Here is a 23,238-nt window from a genome sequence, read left to right on the forward strand (position 1 = left end):
GAAAGTTTTGGTAAACCACTTGTGTAAACCAAGTGATCTCATGTCATTTCATGTATTTGCTGATGTAATGCTAAAAACGCAGCCCTGTTACTTATATGAACCATGTAGAAAATAAATAAAATTGTCTGAGATTGACCATTACCCATTTTAAATAGTCAAAAATGTGTTATTAGATGCAGTGCTGAAAAAAAGATCCAAAAATGAAGTTTCATTTTGAAAAGTTAGAAGATGGAAATGGGACCGATTCAGCGGAAATTCCCATTACCTGTTCCAGGATGCTTTGTAGTCTTTCAGGCTCCAGGTCAATGACGTATTTTCTCTCCTGACGTCGGTCCAAGTCCTCTAAGAGTCGGCGGTATGCTGCCTCATTGAAGCTCTCCACACAGATCGCACTCACCTGGGTTAAAATGCACACAGGAAACGTGTATGCGTATACAAACACGAACTGCAAAGGAATAAGGTCATGCATACGAACCAGAAGCAAGTCAACGATTGTGTTTGAAGAAACACTGGTTCAGTTGCGTGAATGTGTGATTGTGTAAATTACACATGCACTGTATGTATGTCGCATAACAGTGTTGAAGCGTGCGATTTCTTTGGCCTTTTTCCAGGAAAGTGTGTGTTTGTGTATCCTGACCTGCCATCCGTTCTGCCCCGCTCTCTCCATAATTGCCTGCAGTATTGCATAACCTAGACAACAGAGAATAAGGGAAGGAAAAGAGAGAGAGAGGGAGAATTAAAGTTGTAGATAGAAGTCATAATTGGGACGTGGAGTAATTATATGTTTTTTTTTTAAGGTAAAACTTAAAGCTAGGGTTGGTGATCTTCTTATATTTGTTGGAATTCTTTTCATTACATCCTGACATCAATCAATACATCAAACGCTCTGACAAAGAAATGAAAACCGTCCGGTACCCGTTGCTGTTGCAGCACTGTAATAAGCCTAACAACCTGTCTGTGCGCACTCTGCACTCTTCCTCAAGCCGCTAGCTTTACAGCTGTGAATAGTAACAATACCCATGTTTGTTGTTTATGTTCACTATTATATGTTTACGTTCATATTGATCATTTTGGGGTAATAGCTTCGGAGGGAGGCCTGAAGGGACAGGCGACTGTCAGTGTTCCCGACTTGGCGACTTCTGGAGTTGGTGCCGCCAACTTATTATGTTGGAAAAGAGTTAGCAACACTGGGCTTGGTTTCTCTGTTGGATAATCTTTAAAATCTAGTTTACTCTTACGAGTTTTCAAACATTAGCAACCCTTGCTTTGTGTAAAGGGTGCAAAAACAATAGCGACTGTTGATCATGACATTTCATTGACATTAAACTTCTAATTGCCTCTTGTGAAGTAGTGCACTTTTATTCAGAAGCTACTCATCGGAGAACACGCTGCCACTTCAATCAATTCATCAATTTTATAGCTTGGAACAAACCACAGAAAGGAAAGATCTTTTTCTACACAATAGAGTACAAGTTTGAAAAGGCAGAATATGCCTCTCGGCAGGATATTATGAGTTTCAAAGTTAAGATCCCATGAGCAGCAGGTGGAAACAAAAGCGATAATGAATTAAAGTGCATTACATTGAACAGCTGTCTAGATGGGTCGTAACAAGAGTAAAAAATAACAATAATGAGAGAAAACTCAGTATCACCTTCATGGTCATTTGCAATATTGGCACACAGATACTGCATTTTTATCATAATGATCATTGTAATCTCTATCAAACCTCTAGATAGGTTGTTAGCTCTGCAGTAGAATGGGAACTGTGGAAAATATATATCTCACAATTCACTCAAAGTGTGCATGACACACCATGACACACACACACACACACACACACACACACCTACACACACACACACACACACACACACACACACACACACACACACACACACACACACACACACACACACACTGTGGTGCAACAGTGCCAACCCTATTTTCTTTCAACTTTTGTGGAAGCAGCTATTCACTGCTTGAGTTGAAAACAAAAAAAGAACATCTGAAGCCTCAGTAATCACGATGTGTGTGTGTGGAAATGTGTGCATTTTTGTGTGGTGTGAAATCACTCTTTTACTTTTCCAGCCTCACAAGTGATATTTTGTATGTTAGTAAGTTTGTATGTGCCCTAAATGCCCTTAATGTTTGTGTTTCGGGTAACGTTTGTCCGTGAGTTATACGTATTTTGTTTGTGTCGATGAATTCATATCAATCTAATTCCTGCATGGATGTAAACACATTAATCTGCTGTATGTGAGCTTGTGTGCGTCTGTGTTTGCATTTGTCTCTGTAAGCTTGTGTGCAAGCTTGTGGACATACCTCAGTGCGTGTGTGTGTGTGTGTGTGTGTGTGTGTGTGTGCGTGTGTGTCAGCAGGCTGTCTGTGGAGCAGAGCAGAGCAGGGAGCATAAAACAGATCACAGTGTTACTGCCCATTTTCCAGCACATTACCAGCAGCAGGGCCTGATGGGATCCTATAATGAAGGGCCCTGCCTTGGCCAAGTCAAGCCCAAACTCTAAGCATCCATCCTCCGCTCCATTTCTCCCTCCTTCCTCTCAATTTTCAACCCCTCTTCCTGTTATGTGCGACTGTATCTCCCCAGAGGCTTGCCATCCTGGCTGTCCTCTTACTTCTCCCTTTTGCCCTTTCTGTAATCTCCCCCCTGCCTCCCTCCACTTCCTCCTCTGCTTTCTCCTCTTCCTGTCTCTTCCTCTGTCACCTTGTTTGTCTCCTCCTCCCTTTTCTCACACCTGTCTTTCCTATGTTGTCTCTTTTTGGCAGCTCCACCAGCTCGACTCACCTAACCTGTCCCTCCTGCTCCCCTTTGTCCCTCCTCTTTCTCCTTCTGCTCCCCCTGGGTACTAACCCAGACAACCTGGACCAGAGGGAAACTGGCAGACGCACAGACAGAGCCCATACAACTACACACACACACACACACACACACACACACTCTGCAGCTCACAGATTCCCCCCTAACATGCCACTATACCATGGGCTGGGGACTCTGCATCATGTTTGACCTGCATCCCCCTGTGGCAGGGACTTAGTCTGTGCGTGTGTGTGTGTATGTGAGAGAGAGAGAGAGTGTGCCAAGCATTCCCATGACAGTGGATAGGGGCCGTGGGCTCCAGCTGTGCCTGCTCTACTAATTTACATGCACTGCATGATGGGTGGTTAAATTGAAGGCAGGTGAACGCTGCAAGAGTTGAGGCCAAACCCTATAGTTTCTTGTTGAAAAGTGCCAAATTACACCAATAATCCCAGGCAAATAGACCTTTAAAAAGATTCTAATGACTTGATGATATTATAATATCGTTCTCTGTGCCATTCCAAACTGAGCACAAATTAACAAATAGTCCTTCATGCAAAACAGCATTTCAAACCAGACTAAATTGAAAATCTTTTTTTCATCTTCGGTAACTGAGTATTTCATTTAAACCCAGAGATACTGCTGTTATCAGAGTTTATGAATTCAGCTGCGGCGTCATAAGGACTCCAGTCACAGTCATTTGGACTGTTCTGTTATACAGTGAATGCAGCCCATACAACTGAGTTACAGACCATTTGGCACACTTTCCCCAAATCCCCCTCTGACCTTTCTCTTGAAATCCAATAAGGAATGAAAAGGGAGTAGAAAAACACACAAGAGGTGAAGTCTACTGACAAAACAATATGACTGTACTGCAGCATTTTGATGTCAGCTGGTGGAATTACAAAAGTGAACATACTGTAAAGTTGAACTCACTTCAGCTATGCAATTTCCTCGCTCAATCCCAGAGGCCAGTGACTAATAACGGCGAACGTTAATTGTCTATGTTGTACTCTTTACTCCCTCACTTGAGACAGCAATTCATCTATTAGCTTAAGTACAACACTCATCGGTACTTTTCATGTATACTGCTTGCCTTGTAGTTTTGAGTTTAATGGCTATTGTAAAACAATTTGCCTTTTATTTCTATTCTTATTTTACATACTAGTATCTGAAAGTCGCCTCTGCGGATAAATAAAGGCTTATCTTACTTTTTATCTTATCTTTTGAAAAGAACAATCAACTTCAAGGTCCAAATATACGAGTGAGTTGTTCATTCGGAAACCCATTTCAAAACATAGATATTATTTTGGTAAAAATAAGGTTTAAGGTTATCAAATTGTGTGGCTTTCTTTTATCTTGAAACACCAACTCTCTATATAACTCGTTAATGCGTTTGTCATTGTGCATTCACCTCTGTCAGTGTCGTAGAGGAAGACAAATCGGATCCAGTCATAGTGGTCCAACAGTGACAGCAAAGCCCCTCTGATGGACGGCCGGAGCTGCAGGGTGAACTGGCCCTCTCCTTCGCTGGGGAAGCTGGGCGTCACTAGGCTGATGTGCAGGGCCCCACAGAACGACGTCAGCGTGTTCACCGAGCGCTTGTCGTAAAGGCCAAAGATGGCGAAGACCCCCCTTGAATACTGAGAACAGACTGATGTGAGGAGGGAATTGAAGGTAAGGGAGGTGGCGTTGGGGAGGGATCCAGATGAAAGAGGGAAAACAGGGGGAGAACAATTAGAAAACACAAATACAGAGTTGAGAGCTTTGCAAATGAACAGAGTAGAAAAAAAACAGAAAACAAGAAGGTGGAACAGAGAAAGACACACGTTCCCTAATTAAATACACACTGTGGATTTTTTAAACATGTCAACCATTCTAATGAGTGGCAGCCTCAGCTTCTGTTACCTAATTAGACCCACTCTTTGAGTGGTGTGTGTCAGCAACCATAAATGTGACTGGTCCAAAGGCTAAAATCTAAGCTTCAAATGCATCAATCAGTTTTACTGAGGTCTTGTTGAGTTTGCTCGAAAAAAAACAGACTTCTCATGATTCATGGACAGATTCATGGCACTTAAAGCTAAATCCCTCTCTGCCAGACTCAGACATCATATACATTTACATGTTATTGTAACGTATAAGCACACACCTCTGCACGTGCATGGGTGGAAATCAGAATACCCTAAAAGACCGTGGCAAGCAACAAAGAATTTCTGACTGTCACAAAATCATCTGCTTATACTATAGTAGTAGAGGAAATTACAGCCAAATAGCCCCACCTGCTTGGAGCTTACAGTGTAACATCCATGCATACAAACACACACACACACACACACGCACACAGATACAAAACCCTTGACCGAGCCGCAAGCTCACTTCAGATGTGAAGTAATTTTCCACTACAACACTGCAACTCAGTCTTCAAACACCCTGAAGCTTTCAGCCGTGAAAGAGAGGAGAGTGAAAAGCATTGACGTCCTCCGCTATCTCGTTTCCACAAAAATCTCTCCTCTGCTTCGGTTTGTCGTTCATCAATGCGACTCGACCAAAACTGTGTTTGCACACCAAAAAAAAAGCAAATCAACCAAAATGTGCACACATGCTTCACTTTCTAAGGACTCAGCGAGTGAGGTGACTGAAAGTATGTCAAATCATGTTCTTTCTTTTTATACTCTTTAATGTTTCTCTTTCTTTCATCCGTTTATTTCTTCCCCTCCTTTCTCTCTTCAGACCCATTCATCCTTGTTTTGAGCACGAGCTCTATCCTGCGTCATAATTCACTCTCCACCCTGCAATACGTCACACTGGAGTAAACGGTGAGACACGGGGACTGCAGACTTTGCTTTTGGCATCAACCGGCTATCACTCTGTAACCTTTTCTCCCTTTTTAATCTCCTAGCGCATCACTTCATCTCATACCTTTTCCCCTCTCTTTTGTTTTGAAGGCAGACACGACATCCATCAGCTTTCTAGCAGCCTCCACCATCCACTTTCTGTCATCTCTTCTCCCTCTCTTCCCCTATGACTGCCTCCTCTTTCTGTTCCTCCCTCTCTCCCTCCTCCTGGGACTCAAAATAATTCCATTATCAGCTGTAAGCCTCACTGGGGGTAAATACTGAGGGAGATGCAGCTTTGACGCTTCGGCTTGTGGCAATTAAACAAAGCCGAGGCCCCTGCACCCAGGAGGCGATAAGGCAGGGATTTAGTCTCTGATTATGACAGCAGCTAAATGTCTTGAATTCAGAGAACTAGCATACTACGTATATAGCATGCGTCATTCAGTGGGAGCTGAGTCACATCCTCAAAGTCAACAAACTTAGTGTCTTACAAGATTTTTTTTATGGCATTTCTAGGTTTTCTTTGATACTTCCGAGCACATTACAACATGAGAGATGGTTAAAGAGATGAGCCTGTGCATTTAACTACTAAATGACAGCTGCTATACTTTACAGTCCAGTACCTGGAATGCACAACGATGTTTACACAAAATCACTGAAGCTGACTTCATTAATAAGAGCTCGGAATACAGGAGCAAATGTTCACCTCAACTCAAAATAACAACGAAGTGACAAGGATTGAAGCAAACAGCAAGCAGAGAACGTTTGGTAAGATGTGTCCATATATTCAGACTGAGACATGCAGGGGAAGTTATACTTCATTTATAATGGCAGTTCTTGGCTGATAGAAACGGTGTCCTAACTCTGTCTAAGGAAAACAAAAGAATCAACACACAATTGATATTATTTGACAGCAGTGTTATGGCAAAGCCATTCCTGTGCTTTTGAATTCATTTGTGTTTTTGGGATACGCTGCTTTTGGGAACAGAGCAAATATAGAAAAAGCAGCAGAACCAAAACGAAGGAACTTTACACGTGAAGTGACTCACTGTGCAACAGAGTGGAGCGCTGCTCCCATGGCATCTGATGGATTTCTTTTAAAACTTGACTGAAACTACTGGCCTAGAAGCAGTTTGTGACATCACTGCCTGTAAATTATATTTTTCACCCATCTCTCGGGTTTCCATCAAAATGTAAGGAAATATTGATAGCCTTAATCCCAAAACATTCTATTTTAAACACCAAGACATCTGTTACCAAACACACAGAGGCCCAGAGCACATAACAACAGTCTCTATGTATGTCTTATTCTTCCTTCATCCACTATCTCTTTCCCTGTTTTGATTTCTCTGCTGTCATTCACCCTCTCACTCCCTTATTCCCTTATTTTCGATCTAAGCCTTTTGATGCTGGCGTTGCCTCTCTGACTCTGTCATCCTTTCTTATTCCCGTGTTTCCCTTTCTGATGTGCGTCTCCATGGGCTTGTTTCTCTGCAATGCCCTCCACCACCACCACCATCACGCCGCAAGGCTGGAATGTGCCAGACAGTGGCGTCATTGTAATAAAATGTGTGCTAAGCTTGCTTCATAAAGCTTTAATGAGAGGAGGGGACCAGCGGCAGGGTGCATCATCACCACAGTAAAAGCATCGGACACAATAGGTCTCCTGGGACTTCCTCTACCTCTACATCTCCTTGCCTCCCCCTCGCTTGTTCTCTCAGCATCTCCATATGTTAGATTTCTTTGTGTGTATACTCTCCTGTCTTTTTTCGGGGTTCTTAATTGCTCGCTCTGTCTGTCAAACCTGGCTGTTTCTCTGTGCAGACCTCTCCATGTATCTCTTTAAAACGCCCCTCCTTTAGCTGCATTACTCTATACAGCATATCAAGCCTCAGCATCGTTGCATCTTCCTCTGCAGCTATCCCTGCCTCTCTTTGATTCATTTCGTCTCTGTGCACTTAGAAATACCTCTCAATCATGTGCACACTTGGCACATCACTTTATTTCTTGTTTTTCAAATTCAATCTTGTCCAATTTGCATAACAGGGAAGAAGATATAATGCTCAATCAGTAGAGTATACGGACAAATAGCTTAGCGCTCTTTACTCTGGTATTATTTCCCAAGTGTCTCTCATGTCTCTCCCCTCCCTCCCTCTTTCCTCACCTCTCTTAGCATCGTGCCTCTGTCTCTAAACTGGCCACTTGTTTGTATTTCACATCACAGCAAGAACAGATGCTCTGCTACTGATTTAACTACCACTGCACAGCACACAATATAAAACGTAACACACACATAACAGACATAGTCATCTATACACATTTTGAACACACAAAAGCATACACCCCCGTCCTGCAATAAATAACTTTCAGACTTTCGGTCCTGATGCTGCAGTTGCTTCTCACCCATTAGTCTGAATAACCCTCCCGCTGCAGAGACGTTCTCCAGACAGCCACAGAAACACCGCAAGAAATACTGTGAGCTCTCATTACCTGCAGGTACAGGCCAAGATAAAAGAAGCACCTGTGTAAATGAGGAATACAAACAAGTTTAAAAGCCATAAGGCATAGTGTTCCGGGCATTGCCCGGGGCTACCTTCAGTGCAGCACAGTGGTACCTGGAGGGTGAATGAAGGTAAATGCCAATAACAAGCTTTTATGAGCTATATAATTAGAGAAGTGTACCGCCCAGTGCCTTACACTGACATTTTATATTTAAGGCATTAACCGTAGTAACCTCTAGGGAAGTATAGGCTCATGTTTTTTATTGTGTTTCAGCATTGTGTGGGTTTTGAGAGATCTTTTTACAGAGAGAAGCAAAGAGTGGAGCATCCTGCAGCAAGCAGTTAGACTAAAACTCTAATCCAGACACAACTAGTTCAAAATGTAGAAGAAATGAACACTCATGATGAGTTCACATATTGAAACAGGGTTAAGTATGATGTGCAAAAAAAAAATATTATCCAGTGTGATACAGCTGAATGCGAGATTAGCCATGGACATACATATAAAATGAAGTATGAGAGGAATGAAGTAGCATTCAGGTAACTAGTGAAATCCCGATCATCATCCCTTATCCCTATCAGAGTATGCTGTTGTTATTTTTTGGGGCTTTTATAGTTATTCCATTTCCAAAAGATCTTATCAGTAAACTTACGTTATTTGCGTAACTAACCCTTTAAGTCCTGTCCCTCGAACACAGACTGGCCAATCACAGCGTAGAATTGGCCCGGTCCAACCATGGTCCAACAACAAAACGGCTACGCTCCATAGACTCTAGGGCACAAGTCATAGTGACCCTCGATACCCAGAGAGGTTAAAAGGAGATATACGTTCGCTCGGTACATTAGCTAATGATTAACTAGCATTAGCACTTTTATGCTATGCTTACTGACTACTGAGGTACTGAAGGTATTCACATGCTGCTTTTGATTTTGAATTGTTGTAAGAAGAAGAATAAAGACCTACTCAGCCTTGCAGGGACAGCGTTGTTCCTTAATTTCATTCTTCTTTCTCGATCGCCAGGTGATGTATTGGTTCACATTTACACAGTAATCTGTAGGCTATAGTTTTACCTTCTTAACCTGTTTTTCGCTGCTGAATCAGTTTGACATCCTGGATATGTCGTTCAAACGCACAGACCCTTCTGTCTGCTCCTCACTGAAATCACTTTTTTGTTTTAACATTGATGATAATTTAGACTGTTAGAGACAGTGTGGGCTGATTGGTACATCTGACAGTTTGACAGAGCGTAGCGGCGAGGGGCGGGGCCTATGCTAGCTAACAATTACTGTAGCTCAATTTGAAGCAGAAAAAAAAAGAACATAGATTCTGCTAAAATTCCCCATACATTGGCCAGGGTCACAATGTAAGAAGATAGCTCGCTTCTCTGATTTGCCTCAGTAACAATGAGGGATTGATGCTGGTTTGATAGTAAATGATGTTACGTTATGATTAATGTCAGTCAGCTCTTACACACTTTATCTCCAATACAATTTTACTGTCACTATATTTCAATAAAGTTGGGGGGTATTGAGCCACTGCTTCCAAAATGCCCATGCACGCCCATGGCTTTCTGCGTAACAGTAGTTTGTTGGAAAATGGGGAGATCTCTGTACCTGAGTGGCACAGCTCTCACTTGGTGGATGGTACTTGCTTGCTGGGTAACTGGTGCCTATTTTTCTCTAGTGTTTGATAGCTGCTCTCAGCTTTTCAAAGTGGTATAGTTAAGACAGACACAAAACCAAGTCTGGAGGTCAGGAGCGAAGGATACAGATGATCTACAATGAACAACAAAAACACAAAAACGTTTTGATATATTTACACCTCTTTGCCCCTATATTGTTTTAGTATTCATTTATTATATCATATATTAATAGTGAACATTCTTTTTTTAGCTACTCATCAGTGAGTTTATGATATTTCTCTCATATTATATTGGTAAAATATTTTATAATAGGGACTTCAGGTCCTTTCCAGAGAGTCTCCAGATAACACCCATTACTGGTTTACTGGCAAACCTATTGATGACAACAATGAAAAAAAAAGGGCAACACATGTCAAGATTAGCAAAAAAAGCTTATCTGCCTGACGCATCCGTGCACCAGTTTTGTGTTTTTATTTTCCCATGGGTTTTTTTTCATAATTTTGCAGTAGTATCCAACTTATGCAACACACTAATTTATGTAAAGGTACATTTATTATTAAAATAAGCATTGTTTCACTCAGTGTTTTAAACTTAAATTTAAAAGACAAAACTACCAAGTTCACCAAAACACTGAAGCATAACAATGGTGAGGGGGCCCCTTCAAGGAGTACCAGACACACAACACTGTAGGAACATCACAGAGTCACCAGAATAGAGAGGTACAGGAACACAACATTGCTCACTGCATGATGTTAAATCTTGCCATAAAGTGTAAAACTAATGAATGTTGTACTCAGTATAATCAGTTTTGAACTGATGTAGAGACACTGAAACACTCTACAGAAGTGATATAACTTAAACTACTACTACAGACAAAGTTTGGAGATCAATACTATCTGGCAGAGAGCACAGTCACTGTATTGATTTCATATTTGTCCCCTCTACACTACAACATAGATTCTGGCACAATGGAGCAACTTCTGAGAAGAAAATAAAACATACCACCTTAGAGGTTAGAAAAGGAATTTGGTCAAATGTGATGCTTTTATATTATTTTACAGGATATCCTGTTATGACATCATTACAATAACTCTTTTAAAAAAAAGTAGAAGATCTCCACAAGCAATTGTTGCTTTTCAATCCTGCTTTCTTTATAGGCTTAAACAATCTAACACATGCTCCTCATCCCCAGATAAACATCGGCAGAATATGTTTAGCCCAGACAACAACTTACTCATCCATCCTCAGCAGCAATGTTATGATGATAAGCTAAAAGCCTGAGGATCAATATTCTTCGAGAGAGCATGCTCGCTGTCCAATAACACAGACAAAAATGAGAAGGCATACAGGAGAGCTTTTTAAGCAAATGGCCAACTGTTTTCAGCTGAGAGCACCAAACCAAGACTTTTGATTGACCTCTGGAGAGTAAAATATTTCTGTTGTTTCCCTCTCAGAGGCATATGGTAATCAAAGCTTAAAATTGATAGATTATGTTCTAAAATTCTGCAGTTGGGTTTAATAAAATACATCCATAAAACAAAAGACGCCAACTGAACGTTGCGTTCAGTTGTTGAAACGTTAATACTGACACAAGGCCTCAAGTGTGCTCATCAGCAGCATTATAAAGACAAGATAAAAGATAAAGCCTAGCAATCAATAGTCCGGCAGGGGAGCTCAGCCACCTTATGGATTTCATATCTGATCCTCTCCACCAGAACATAGTTTACAAGATAACTGAGCCGCAATAGCTTCATAAACAGGGCAGTGATTATTGTGAGTGATTGTGTATTGTATGCTGTGCTGTGTGTGTGCTTGCTGTGAATGAGGCCATTCATCCCTCTGTCTGCTTCCTTCTCCCGTCTGCCTCGAGTCCGTCTTTCACAAAATTGCCTCAAGTAGAGAGGAAAAGGGGGCTTCTGTTGCACTCAATGAGGGAACAAAAGAAGAAACATCGAGCAAAAAGAGCAAGAGGAAGAGAGTAGTACCGAAACAAGGGGCTCAGGCAGTGACGAGAGAGAGAGAGAGAGAGAGAGAGTACGTCTGCAAAGCAGACACTGCAGAGAGAACGTAGAGATAGGGAAAGAAAGCGCACGCAATGGGATGCTGAAGGGCTCAGAAAGAGAATGTGAGGAAATTTTGCCCTGCAGGTCAGCGAAGGATAAGAAAGGACTGGAATAGTCCTTCGATGCTCTCTCATTTTTGTGTCTGACTGGTCCATAAAACAGGTAGATTGGCCCATTGGTATTTTATTCTTAAATGACACTGAGCAGGCCAAATCACATCTCCCACTTTGTGCTCAGGGCCTTCATTAAACAACGCATCTGCAAACAAAATACATAAGACAAAATGCAAGGGCGGCGCAGAGAGATAACGGTCCATTAAAAGACAGATCCTTCAGGCAGAATTGCCTGGGCGTCCGGGGCTACAGCCCAGAATGTTTTATGAACAGCCGTACTTTTCAGAGCCTTTTAGCAACTTGCTGCTCAGAGTAAACTCAGTGAGCAGCCCCTCTGGCAGCATCTCTCCCTTACCTCTCAGAGTGAGTTATTATGGTTACCGGCATCAACGTCGCCAGGTTATTTTGTCATAATGTACGTAAAGCTCAACAAAAGCTTCATATGTGTGAATGTGAAAAAAAAAATGCTCGGGCCGATTCTTTGTCCCTGTCCACCCCGGGGTCAGAGGTGAGGGACTCCTGGGTAAAGCTGCCACGCTCTACTGTCACTTCTTTATCCTTTCCACCTGTCCTACCCCTCCTCCTCCTCCTTCTCCTCCAGGCCCTGTCCCTCAGGCTGCATGAATAAAGCTTCTAAGAATAAGAGTACTGATTGAAGAAAATGAGGGCAAGTACCTAAGAGGGAGGGGGGCAGCTAGGCTAACTCTATGGCCGTTGGTGTTGTCGCAGTTAGTGAATATGCTAATAGTTGCTGACGCATGGCTTCCTCCCTTGTGCAATCAGATAAGAGGAAAAAAACTCTTTAAAAAGAACGGAAATCATCAACCTCCCAACTATGCAAGGATTCAGTTTTCTCTTGAGAATAATTTAAAAGAATTAAAATTTCACATTTGGCTGTGGTGGTTTAGTAAATGAGGAAGGTGGTGGGAATGTAATGGCTTCCGCAGTCTGTTGCTCACAAGGGTAATTAGGATACAAAAGGGATGACGCTGGCATCGATCCTCACTCAAGTTTCCAACTGGCTGACACATTATTTTGTTTTTCTTCATTTACTCCTTTTCTTCAGATATGTGTATATTTGGTGCCGCTAGAGCAACAGCTTTACTGCTCATATTTACATTTTGATATGTTTCTATTGTCCGAGACAGTGACCTCTGACTGTTTGGTAACCGTGTGCAGTTGAGAGGAGTTAATAAAAAAGTGTAAAAAATAAAGAAATAAAAAAATAAACAAGCAGCTGCAAGTAGAACAGTGAGTGCTTTGCCTACTTTTTTGCCCTTGGCTTCTCAGGCCACATACAGGCTGCCTCACCTTATTAGTGGAGTTTGTTGGGTGAGTATGCAGCCTGAGAAGAAGACCCGCTGACACTGCTAAGGGCAAAACAGTATGTTATATACATGTTTTAGGGTAATAATAATCAAGTTATTATTTATTTTCATTTATTTATTTAGCTACTATAATTTAGTCTGTACTTTAACCTATAAATATGTTCTTTTTACATTGTATTATCTATATATACAGTAAATATTCTCATAAAACATTAAACTTTTCTCAAAGATTAGTTAGTGCAGTTAGCGGCAACACGTATGCTGAAAAAGACAGCTCTCTCACAACACAACAAGTTATCTTTTTTCTTTTGCCTGTATGGTCAGTGAGACCTCTTACTTTAAATAGCCAATTTTGGATTTCACAATTTTTTAATATCCTGTTGTGATGTGGTGTGAAGCACATCAGGGCAAACATGGGCCTGAAAAATGACTGCTACATATTAAGTGTATGGAATTTCCCTGCATTAGTCAACAGTGAAAATGAAGAGTGACAAGAAAAGGGGGAGGGAGGCAATTACATGCAAATGCGATTGAACATTGATGGCTCGTCCGTTGGTTGTAACTGGTACTATCTCAGTCCAATGAGGCATGGATATGACCAATCAGCACTTCTGTTCCCTTTTCTGTAAAGTCATGAGGAAATTAACAAAATTTCGTGACATCTCATTAGTGTCTCAAGTTCATATCTCTTAGCGCAGCACTTGGAACGTCTGGCTTGTCTGGCAGAGACACACACACAGTGACAGAGTTTGGCCCTGGTTGTTGCTCCAAGAGGCATTACCCACAAAACTGCTGAAGTCAAGTATTCTGATAGTTCCCGGAATGGGAGCCTGCTATAAACCGTGGCAGTCTTATAACATAGAGTAGACAATTGCATTGATAGGCAAGTGAAGTACGATGCTTCCATCAAGTATCTACTACACGTTAAGCACATGCATCTGTCACAACACGATCAAAACATGTCAGATAATTGACCACAAGCAGAGAATCCTTGGAGTGGAGCTTATATTAAATATAGCATCCAACGACATCATTGGCTAACATTTTTCAAAAAGGCCTCCAAAATGTACTCATTTTATAACTTGAGCTATAAAACTAAACAGGAATGAAAGTAGGAATACATCAGGAGTTTGGGTGGAGTTGGGGCTGTAGGATCTCTTAATGCTCCATGTTGTATGCACCTAAACAGTACTTGACCACAGCCTGATAACAGCGGGGTCATCTATTGCCTTTGTTTTAAGCTCATTCAAATCAGAACGATAAGAAAGGGTGTCCCTGACCAGGATCCTTGAAATTATTGGCGGGCAAGCTCACAATGGCTGCCATACACGTTTTAATGACATCATTATGGAAATTTGCAGTTTGGTCCCTGATATCCAGAAAATTGAAGTGACACCATGGCAAATGATATTTTTTTTGTTAAACATTCAATCAGCAACTGCAATAAGCATTCCAGCCTTTTAAAGCGTGCGCCCTTTAAGGAATAAAACAATGCTCGTTTTTATGGTGACACTATTAAAAAAGATGTCCCTAGGACCTGTGGCCACTGAGGCCTGTTATGAATCTTGTGATACTGAACTTGGCAAAAAGAGGCTCACGGCGAAACTGTGACTCTAAACATATCTGCTCACAGCATCATACACCAGTAAAACATGCATTCAGACACACACACGCACAGCGGCTTATACCATACTGACAATGTGGAAACTTTGCCTCACCAATGAGGTCTGCAGCCACAGAGACAGAGAGGGGGAGATGGAGGCAGGGAGAAATAATAGAAAAGGAGAAGAAAACTGCATGTCACCTGCCATGGTGCTGTGCTGCGTACCCCGAGGACAGAGTCCTTCTTTAAACAGGGCTAATCTGTGTGTGTGAGTGTGAGTGTGAGAGTGAGTGTGAGTGTGTGTGAGAGAGAGAGAGAGAGAGAGAGAGAGAGAGAGAGAGAGAGAGAGAGAGAGAGAGATGTGACAGAGAGCCTTTTTACTCCAGTCATCTTTAAGCATTACTAACAGTAGCTAAAGCCCTGCGGGCCAGTCCGGTACGAACGCAGTCATTCATCACACTCACACACACACACACACATGCACGCACACATGGCTGACATCAAAACCATTCATCACAGCAGACAGGGGGAGAAGGGGAATAAAGTAAGGAGGGGAGAAGAAGCTCACTCACTATGCTAAACTCATACTGCATTTAACTATGGCACTTTCATCTCCCTCTGAAAGAGCGATCACACAGACAAACATGCAGAAACCACTGATTTCCTATGTTATGGCACCCTTGGCATGCCCTCCTCTCTGGTGATGGGCTTTTATAGTTTTTTTGCAGTTTTGTAGCGATGCATAAACCTTCAAATATTCTCAGCTTGTCAGTTTCACACAACGTCCCGACAGCCCTGCAGGTGCATGAATCTATTTTTCCCAACATGGTATACCGATAGGCATTTGTGAAGAAGATACTTCTGTTGTGACACGTCTCTGTGTGATCCGAGTGCCAAAACATGAGGAATTGTTCTGTACGGCAATCCTACAGAACGATAACTAGGGCATTAGTAGATACATTATAACAGATGTGGGCATGTGTTGGGGACTGCTGGGACAAAAAAAATTATTAGTGAACACAAAATGTTAATCTTTATTCTTGTTGCTGTATCAAAAAGTTGAATATTTGGCACAAAGTGAATGAAAGCTCTTTGAAGTTAAAGTTAAATTACAAAAAAACATAATTTGTTTGTTCCTTCTCGTTACAATTTACTGTTGCTGCCATGATGCTGCCTGACAATGCCATAGTTAACTTTTGGTTAGGTTTAAAATGATTTGGGTTAAAAGTAAGAAACATCATGTTTTGGGGACCCTTAACTTCCTCCTTTGCTCCCGATGGACACGAGTCATGATTTCCTCAAGCGCCAGAGGGATTTGTCACCTGAATGTAAACAAATGTTGGTTTTGAGGCATTTTCTGAAATCACTGACACTGTTTCTCATGGGAGGGGAGTCTTGAATTGTGCCAAATTTCAAGTAATTTCAACTTTGAATGAGTCAGTGAGGATTTGGATTTGTGTGCAAAGTCAAAGGTAGCGCTGCATCTGGTGTGCTTTCCACGGGGAAACAATAGCTCAGTTTTACACTCTGAACACACATCAAGTCGAGTCAAGTACCTCAGAGACAATGAACCGCTCTAGTCGGATGTCCAGTATTGACTCGGGAATTGAAACAGCAAAAAGTGGTCCATCTTATTTTAAAGGTTTTTCTTGCAGCCCCATGGAACAAAGTATTGACCACATCAGGGAAATGTTGTGTAGCCTTCTCTTACAGTGCAACTACCATTGCCTAATATTGCTGTAAACATGCCAAATATTTCCCTGACTCTATCACTTTCCTTTCATCACTGTCCTTGTCTTTTCTAGTTTGATTGTAAAATGTGTTGTTAAACAATGGCCAGACATGAGAGAGGGAGAGAGAGAGAGATGTGAGAGAGAGTGAATTGAATGTGAATGTGGTGTCTGTGGCAGGATGAGACAGGAATACACTTCAGGCAAAAAGGACATCTGGGCTCAACAGTGTGTATTTACTGTATGTGTGTGTGCGTATCTGTATTGTACGTCAATCCTTTTCCACTGTTATAACCACAAAGAATGGCAGAATGTTACTTAATAGAATGTCCTAAAAAGTAATAAAAGTATGTCCTCATCTCTGAATAGGTGTGTCTGGAACAGGCACACACACACACACACACACCCACACACTCACACACTCACAGGTGTTTGTTTGTGCATGTCCTTGGTCCACAGTGATTGAGTGCGCGCACAAGATAAAAAGAGCAGTAATTTAACAGAGGAAATGACATCCCACCACACATTTCTCCTGCTGTCTCACTCTTCACCTCGACGTTCCTCATTCTTCCCACAGACCATCCATCTCATTCTCCTGCTCGTCTCCTCCGTCGTCTTCTAGCATAAAATTGAATTTGACTTGTTTTGATATGATTTGGTCAATTCAATTCAATTCAGTTCAAAGGTTGTCAATGTGGACTGGCTCATCTTATCACAACACAGGATATGCGTGGATGGCTGTGGCTCCGGAGGTAGAGCCAGTTGTCCATTGACTGTATAATTGTTGGTTCAATCCCCTGAACCACATGTAAAACGGTCCTTAAGCAAGACACTGAACCCCAAATTGCTTCTCATGGCCAGGCAATCCTCTGTGTGTGAATGAGAAGAAAGCTGAGAATTACTTTATCTGCCCAGGTAGAAAAATGAGTTCTGGCACTCTTTGATATAAAAACAAAGTGTCACACTACTCCCTGTCTCTACAAAATGTAAATATGCTCGAGTGGAATCCACTGTAGAGGTGCCTTGGCATACAGAATTTGATTAACGGTAGTTAAAGGAGGATACCACGCTATGTTATATGGGTATTATTATTTTAGTTTAATGTTTAATGCATAAGGGGATAATGGTACAAAACAAAAGGCAAGAATTATGTAGGAGACAGAGAGAGAACATGCCATATACTGTGTGCATGAGTGAATGAAAGTACTAATTTCCTTTGAAAACTAGTGTACAACATTAGTTTAATGCAATGAAAGCAAATCGACATCAGTTTAATTTACGGAACCTAGTATTCACTACAAAAACATATCACTGCAAATGTCTGCATGTGTGTTGGAAAAGCGTCCTTCGCTGGCCTCTTTGCTTCCTCATGTGCACTGAAAAAGATGCTGAAAGTGCTAAGAGCTGAGCATAGTTTTACCTCATGTGGTGCAATGTGATTAAAGTAAAAAAAAAACATTTTTTCCCAAAGAGCTTTGTGCTTCCAGTAGTCTCACATTATCTCATAGCAACAGTGAAAACCATGACTAGGACTGACCCCAAGCATCTGCTGAGTGCTGCTGCTAGTTAAAAAAAAAGAGGTACTTGGTGGATACAGGCCCTAAGTGCGTCATATCTCATACGAGCAGCAGAGACAGCTATTTAATTTGAAGAACCAAATCACATTTGTTTGTATTTATTCCAATTCAGTGATATGCCTCCTGCTCCTGCAGACTCTGAATCTCTGGAGTGTCGTTCCGCAGCTAACCCTGCAATCTCTGATCTGCTGATGGAGATGAAAATTGCACGTCTGTTGCGCTACAAGTGCATATATTTGAATTAATTGTAAATTAGAAGGTTCCAGTGTGGTTTCTTACCCAAATTTACGAGACAAAAATAAAGGTCCCATTATATTTGGTCTATTTAATAGCACAATTATTCAGCACAGTCTTACTTGACTTTTTTTTTTACTTTTTGAATTCAATTATGTGCAGTATATGTAATTTGGACATTAGCTGGATATCCTGTACAATGTAAACACCAGCTGAGGGGGTTACACTTTGCACAACAACAATTACTCACCACCCATTCTGTATCAGGGACATAGGCTCACATTATGTGGACTTTTTTGAAAAGTTGTCTACACTGATGTTTGAACCTCCTTCCATAAAACAAATTGAGGATTGAGGTATTGTATAAACCAGCCATATTGTATCATTCACATTGAAATGCCACGGCGTTATGTAATGAGCACATGTGCAGTAAGTAAGGGGACAGTTTGGCAACCACTGTGTATACAGTCCCACCGTGTAATGTGCAGCACCAGCAGGTTGAACAGTATTTAAAAGCAAACCCTTTCCACATGTGACTGTGACGTGTACAACCAAACTTCAAACATTGAGACCCAAACAGCATTCTCTCAAAACCGACAACCAGACTGTGGCTACTGTTGGTGTGTCTGCTGAGCTCCCAGCCTGGGTAAACACAGATTGTCTTAGACAGAAGGTTTTGGAATCCAAAACAAACACATTAATCATTAAAGAAAACGTGTGAACAAACTTGTCTGGTAATGACATGGTACTGCCAATGCTAATGCAGTTGTCAAGGACTAAAATGAGCCACAGACACGGGGGAATTAACTGGGGAAGTTGGTTTAAAAAAAATGTGGATTAGCATGACAGATGACACTAATTATCAAGTGAAGACTGCATAATCTTGCATAATCTGCATGATTATAGGGGTGGCTAGTTTATGTATAGTAAATAGCCTACATAAAGCCTCATAGATTATTACAGGTAATAACTGTAATCGAGTTGGTTCTACCAGTAAATTCCCCTTAATGTACTGGTACCATTAGGGAGCCATTAGAAAGTCTTTAATTTACTTTCAAATGAAAATGGCAGTATGGTGGTAGTAATTGTGTTTAGGCTTTGACATTTCATCTTACTGCTGTCTGTAAACATTGTGATTGCCTTGATTTTCAATTGGTATACATCTACTGTCAAAACTGGAGTTTCTAGAAAATAGCATTTACAAAACAGAAAAACATCCTGATTCAACTTTGGTCACAAACATGGTGACAATATGTCCGGTAGTTTGGTGCATAGGCCTTTATACAGCATGTTGTGGGCTTATGATAAAGGGTTGTTTAAAAGGACTGCATACTTTCCTATTACTTTAAATAAATATGATCATAAAATGCTTTGTCAAAATGCAATAAAATGCATACATTACTTTCTGTTAAGCCAAGTTATAGCAGCAGTGTGCATTAGATTTATTTACATTTAATGTGATTTTTTTGTTTTTTAATTCAGTGTAATAAGGCACTGATGCTAATTCTATTTTTTGCACGATGAAAGTATATTTTTCTTATTTACCCTTATTTGCAAAAGCTTCCTTTTTTCTTTTCTGTTTCTTTTTCTTTTTTATTCAAAGGTTTTTCACCTAATGCCTAATGACTCATGGAACTATCAAACTTAACTGCTGGACCTGCACAAATAAAAGGAGAAAAAGCGGTTTGGCCATTGAGTAGAACCTTAAAAACTTCAAGCAGATGCCTCAATCTCTTTCAAGTGGGGAAGCTGCATGTATTCTTAAAGTATAACCTGACACCTACACAAGCACACTGATTGAGTAATAGTTAGCATGATGTAATCATTAACTCCCCCAAATCAAAGCTGGCAGATGTGTCTGTTGCTGCACTTATCTCCTGGAATTTCTGAGACTAATTGGCTCTCAAGGCTCAGCAAAGCACACCTGAATAACAAAAAGTAAAATGAGAAAAGGGGCGATAAAGAGACGGGGGTTAGACAGTGGGTGAGAGAACAAGATCTTTCCCTCTCATTGTTCCTGTGAGTGTCCACAGTTCTGCCCTGAGTGTAAGTGTACACTGTCAGTCCCCCTGGGAGTCCTCACACACAGACACACTGCAGGGTTGCAGCACAGCAAACAGTACTTGTCCCCAGGCAAAAAGTCAACCTGTGCTGATGAAAGCTAAGGAGACACACACATGCACACACGCACGCACGCATGCACGCCCTCACATGCACACACACAGGCGCACACACACTTCGACATCACTGTGGCTAAGAAAGTGCTAGACACTTAACCCCAAATCCCTCCGAAGGCTGTGCCCTCTGTGTGTGAATGATTAGTTAGTCCTGATGGGCAGGTGGCACCTTGCATGGTAGCCGCTGCCATCAGTGGATGAATGGGTGTCATTGGGTGGATGGCATGTTGTGTAAAATCTTTTTGAGAGGTCGGAGGACTAGAAAGGCCGACACAAGTACAAGTATGCTCATATATTTCTCTTGAGACAGTTCACCATAACCGTGGATGGATTTACTCACACTTCACAGCATTAATGATATATATTGAGCAAACATACACACCAAAATGATGATTAAACAGAAATTCTCTTGAGACTTGACCCCACATGGTCATAGTTGAAAGACGTACACACGAGTTAAGCCTCACCAGGCCAAAGCATACATGAAGGATAAACCCAGTTTTTCACTTTCCTGCAGAAGCCTTCTGAAAAAACAAAATGCTGTTGAAATATATATATATATATACCACATAATAATGTAATATATACCACATAATATGCCACATAATCATTTAAACTGACCTCTAAAACAGTGAACCGAATCTATTTGCACGTTGTCCTTGGTTCACGAGCACAGTTTTATTCTCTCTTGCCCTCGCTCAGTGAAGGGATAATGAATTGCCTCCAAAAGTCTTGCATACACCCCTAAAGGTTGCTGCATGCTCTTCAACCCCCATTCCAATACAAAATATCTCAATTTACATTCTAGCCTTTTGCTGAGGCACTCATCCGGAGAATTACAATGAGTGAGCAGGTAGAGTTTTAATATGATGGTCAAGCACTTTAGTAACAAGAGACCAAGAACATAAGGTTGTTCTAATTGAATAATCTGTCAAAATTCTGGGGTAACTCTGGTGAATCAAGCATGCAGAACATGTTTAAATGTCAAAGTATACCCATGTGGTGGCAGATTGTAATATACAGAAGCAGGGCTCAGACCAGAAGATGGCTTGTTCAAGTGTAACTTCGATAACTTCTCTCAACAACAACCACTGTTGAGGTGCCCATGAACAAGGCACTCAATATGTATTGTTTCAGTGGAGTTGTTTCTGAAGCCAGTGAAAACTTACAGAGAAGGGTTATGCAAAGAATCTTCGAACGCATGAATAAGTGGAAGGCACACATTTAAAAATAAGATTATCGATAACTTCCCTCGGACAAAAAAAGAAAGAATCGAATCGATCAATCGAAAGATCTGCAGAAATGCAGACTAGTGTAACAGAAGAACATATGGATTAAGGCAAGGTCAGATATCATGTTAAGCATGTTTCTTTGCATTGCAGCTGTTTTTAAGTCCAGCTAAAGCGAACAGATGCATGTTTAACAAACACATTACAATCCAAGCAAAGACACAAATCAGGAAACAACAAATCCATTAACAATAAACTTGCTTGGGAACTTGGGCAAACCACTGACAAGGACAAATGGAAGAATGTACGTCAGCAGAATGCGTCTCCCTATTGACCAAGTCTGTTGAACAAGGCGTTGTCATTATTACTCTGGTTTACATAGCTAGGGTTTACTCCTTATCGATACATAACAAATCATACTCAATCCAGCTTTTGCATCTTTCTTTTTTCCATTTTTGTAGACAGTATTCTTATCTTTCACATCTTAATGGCAAGGCTAAAATCAGTTGATTGCTAATTTCTACCAGATTACCAGTGTTGCTATGTTGTACAATACACAGGAGTGGCTTAGGTCAGCCACACACGTCTCCCTGTTACATAAACCACTGCTTATACTCTGTATACATATCACACATGTAGAGATACACAACATTCAGAGCGTTATCTCAACATCAAGCTTTCAAGGGCTCTGCTTGATAATGACTCATTCTCTATGTTGAGGCTAAGCTCTTTGCATGCAGAATATATGAAGAAGAATGTGCAAAAGGCATGTGCAGGATATAGATGGATGGTTGGATGAGCACAAACGCAGAAACACTTACACACAGTAAGCTAATGCTGTGGTCCCCCTCCCCCTCCCCCCTACCATTTGCCTGAGAGAAAATATCACTTCTTGATCCAAGTTGTAATGATGAATAGGTTTCCCAAGCTTAATATGTGTTTGTGTCATATGTGTCTATTCCATATCTCTTTTCTCCCGTCTCTCATTTTATCTCTGTTGGCATCGTTGTATATAGCGTCCACAGCAGACAAACACTAAGAAAGTCCAGGGAACATAAAACACAGAAGTCTTCTCATGAAAAATAGATTTGCTCTATAAAAAGAAGCCACAATCTATAACCTTTGGTCTCTTAGAGATGTTTCTACAACACTGGAAGTGATCTGGAGGAGTATGAAGAGTAATGACATGCAGTATCTCTTATGAGGGAATATTGTTGGCTACCTTTTTTTTTTATGTTGTTTCAGTGGCAAAAGCATGGGTACTTGTATTTACTTGAGAGATTGTGTCACATCTGTCACAAATTCCCCTTCATATTAGTTTGTTTTCATCCTCTCTGCTTGTTTTCTTAACTCTCTTGTCATTTCTGATCCTACCATTCACCTCTGAT

The 23,238-nt window shown here is 41.1% G+C and overlaps 1 protein-coding gene across 2 annotated transcripts in view; it reads right to left on the minus strand.

Annotated features, from left to right (window-relative positions):
* The window catches only part of gria4a (glutamate receptor, ionotropic, AMPA 4a), a gene marked incomplete at both ends in the record, with an annotated part of 90,819 nt that overhangs the window by 51,287 nt on the left and 16,294 nt on the right, over positions 1-23,238 (minus strand). For both annotated transcript variants that reach the window (XM_079166605.1, XM_079166604.1), the window contains 3 exons: positions 266-397; positions 638-690; positions 4,230-4,469. In XM_079166605.1, coding sequence (XP_079022731.1) covers positions 266-397; positions 638-690; positions 4,230-4,469 — 425 coding nt within the window. The remainder of the gene's footprint in view (positions 1-265; positions 398-637; positions 691-4,229; positions 4,470-23,238) is intronic.

This window comes from Pholis gunnellus, assembly GCF_910591455.1.
Source record: "Pholis gunnellus genome assembly, chromosome: 9".
NCBI lineage: Eukaryota > Metazoa > Chordata > Actinopteri > Perciformes > Pholidae > Pholis > Pholis gunnellus.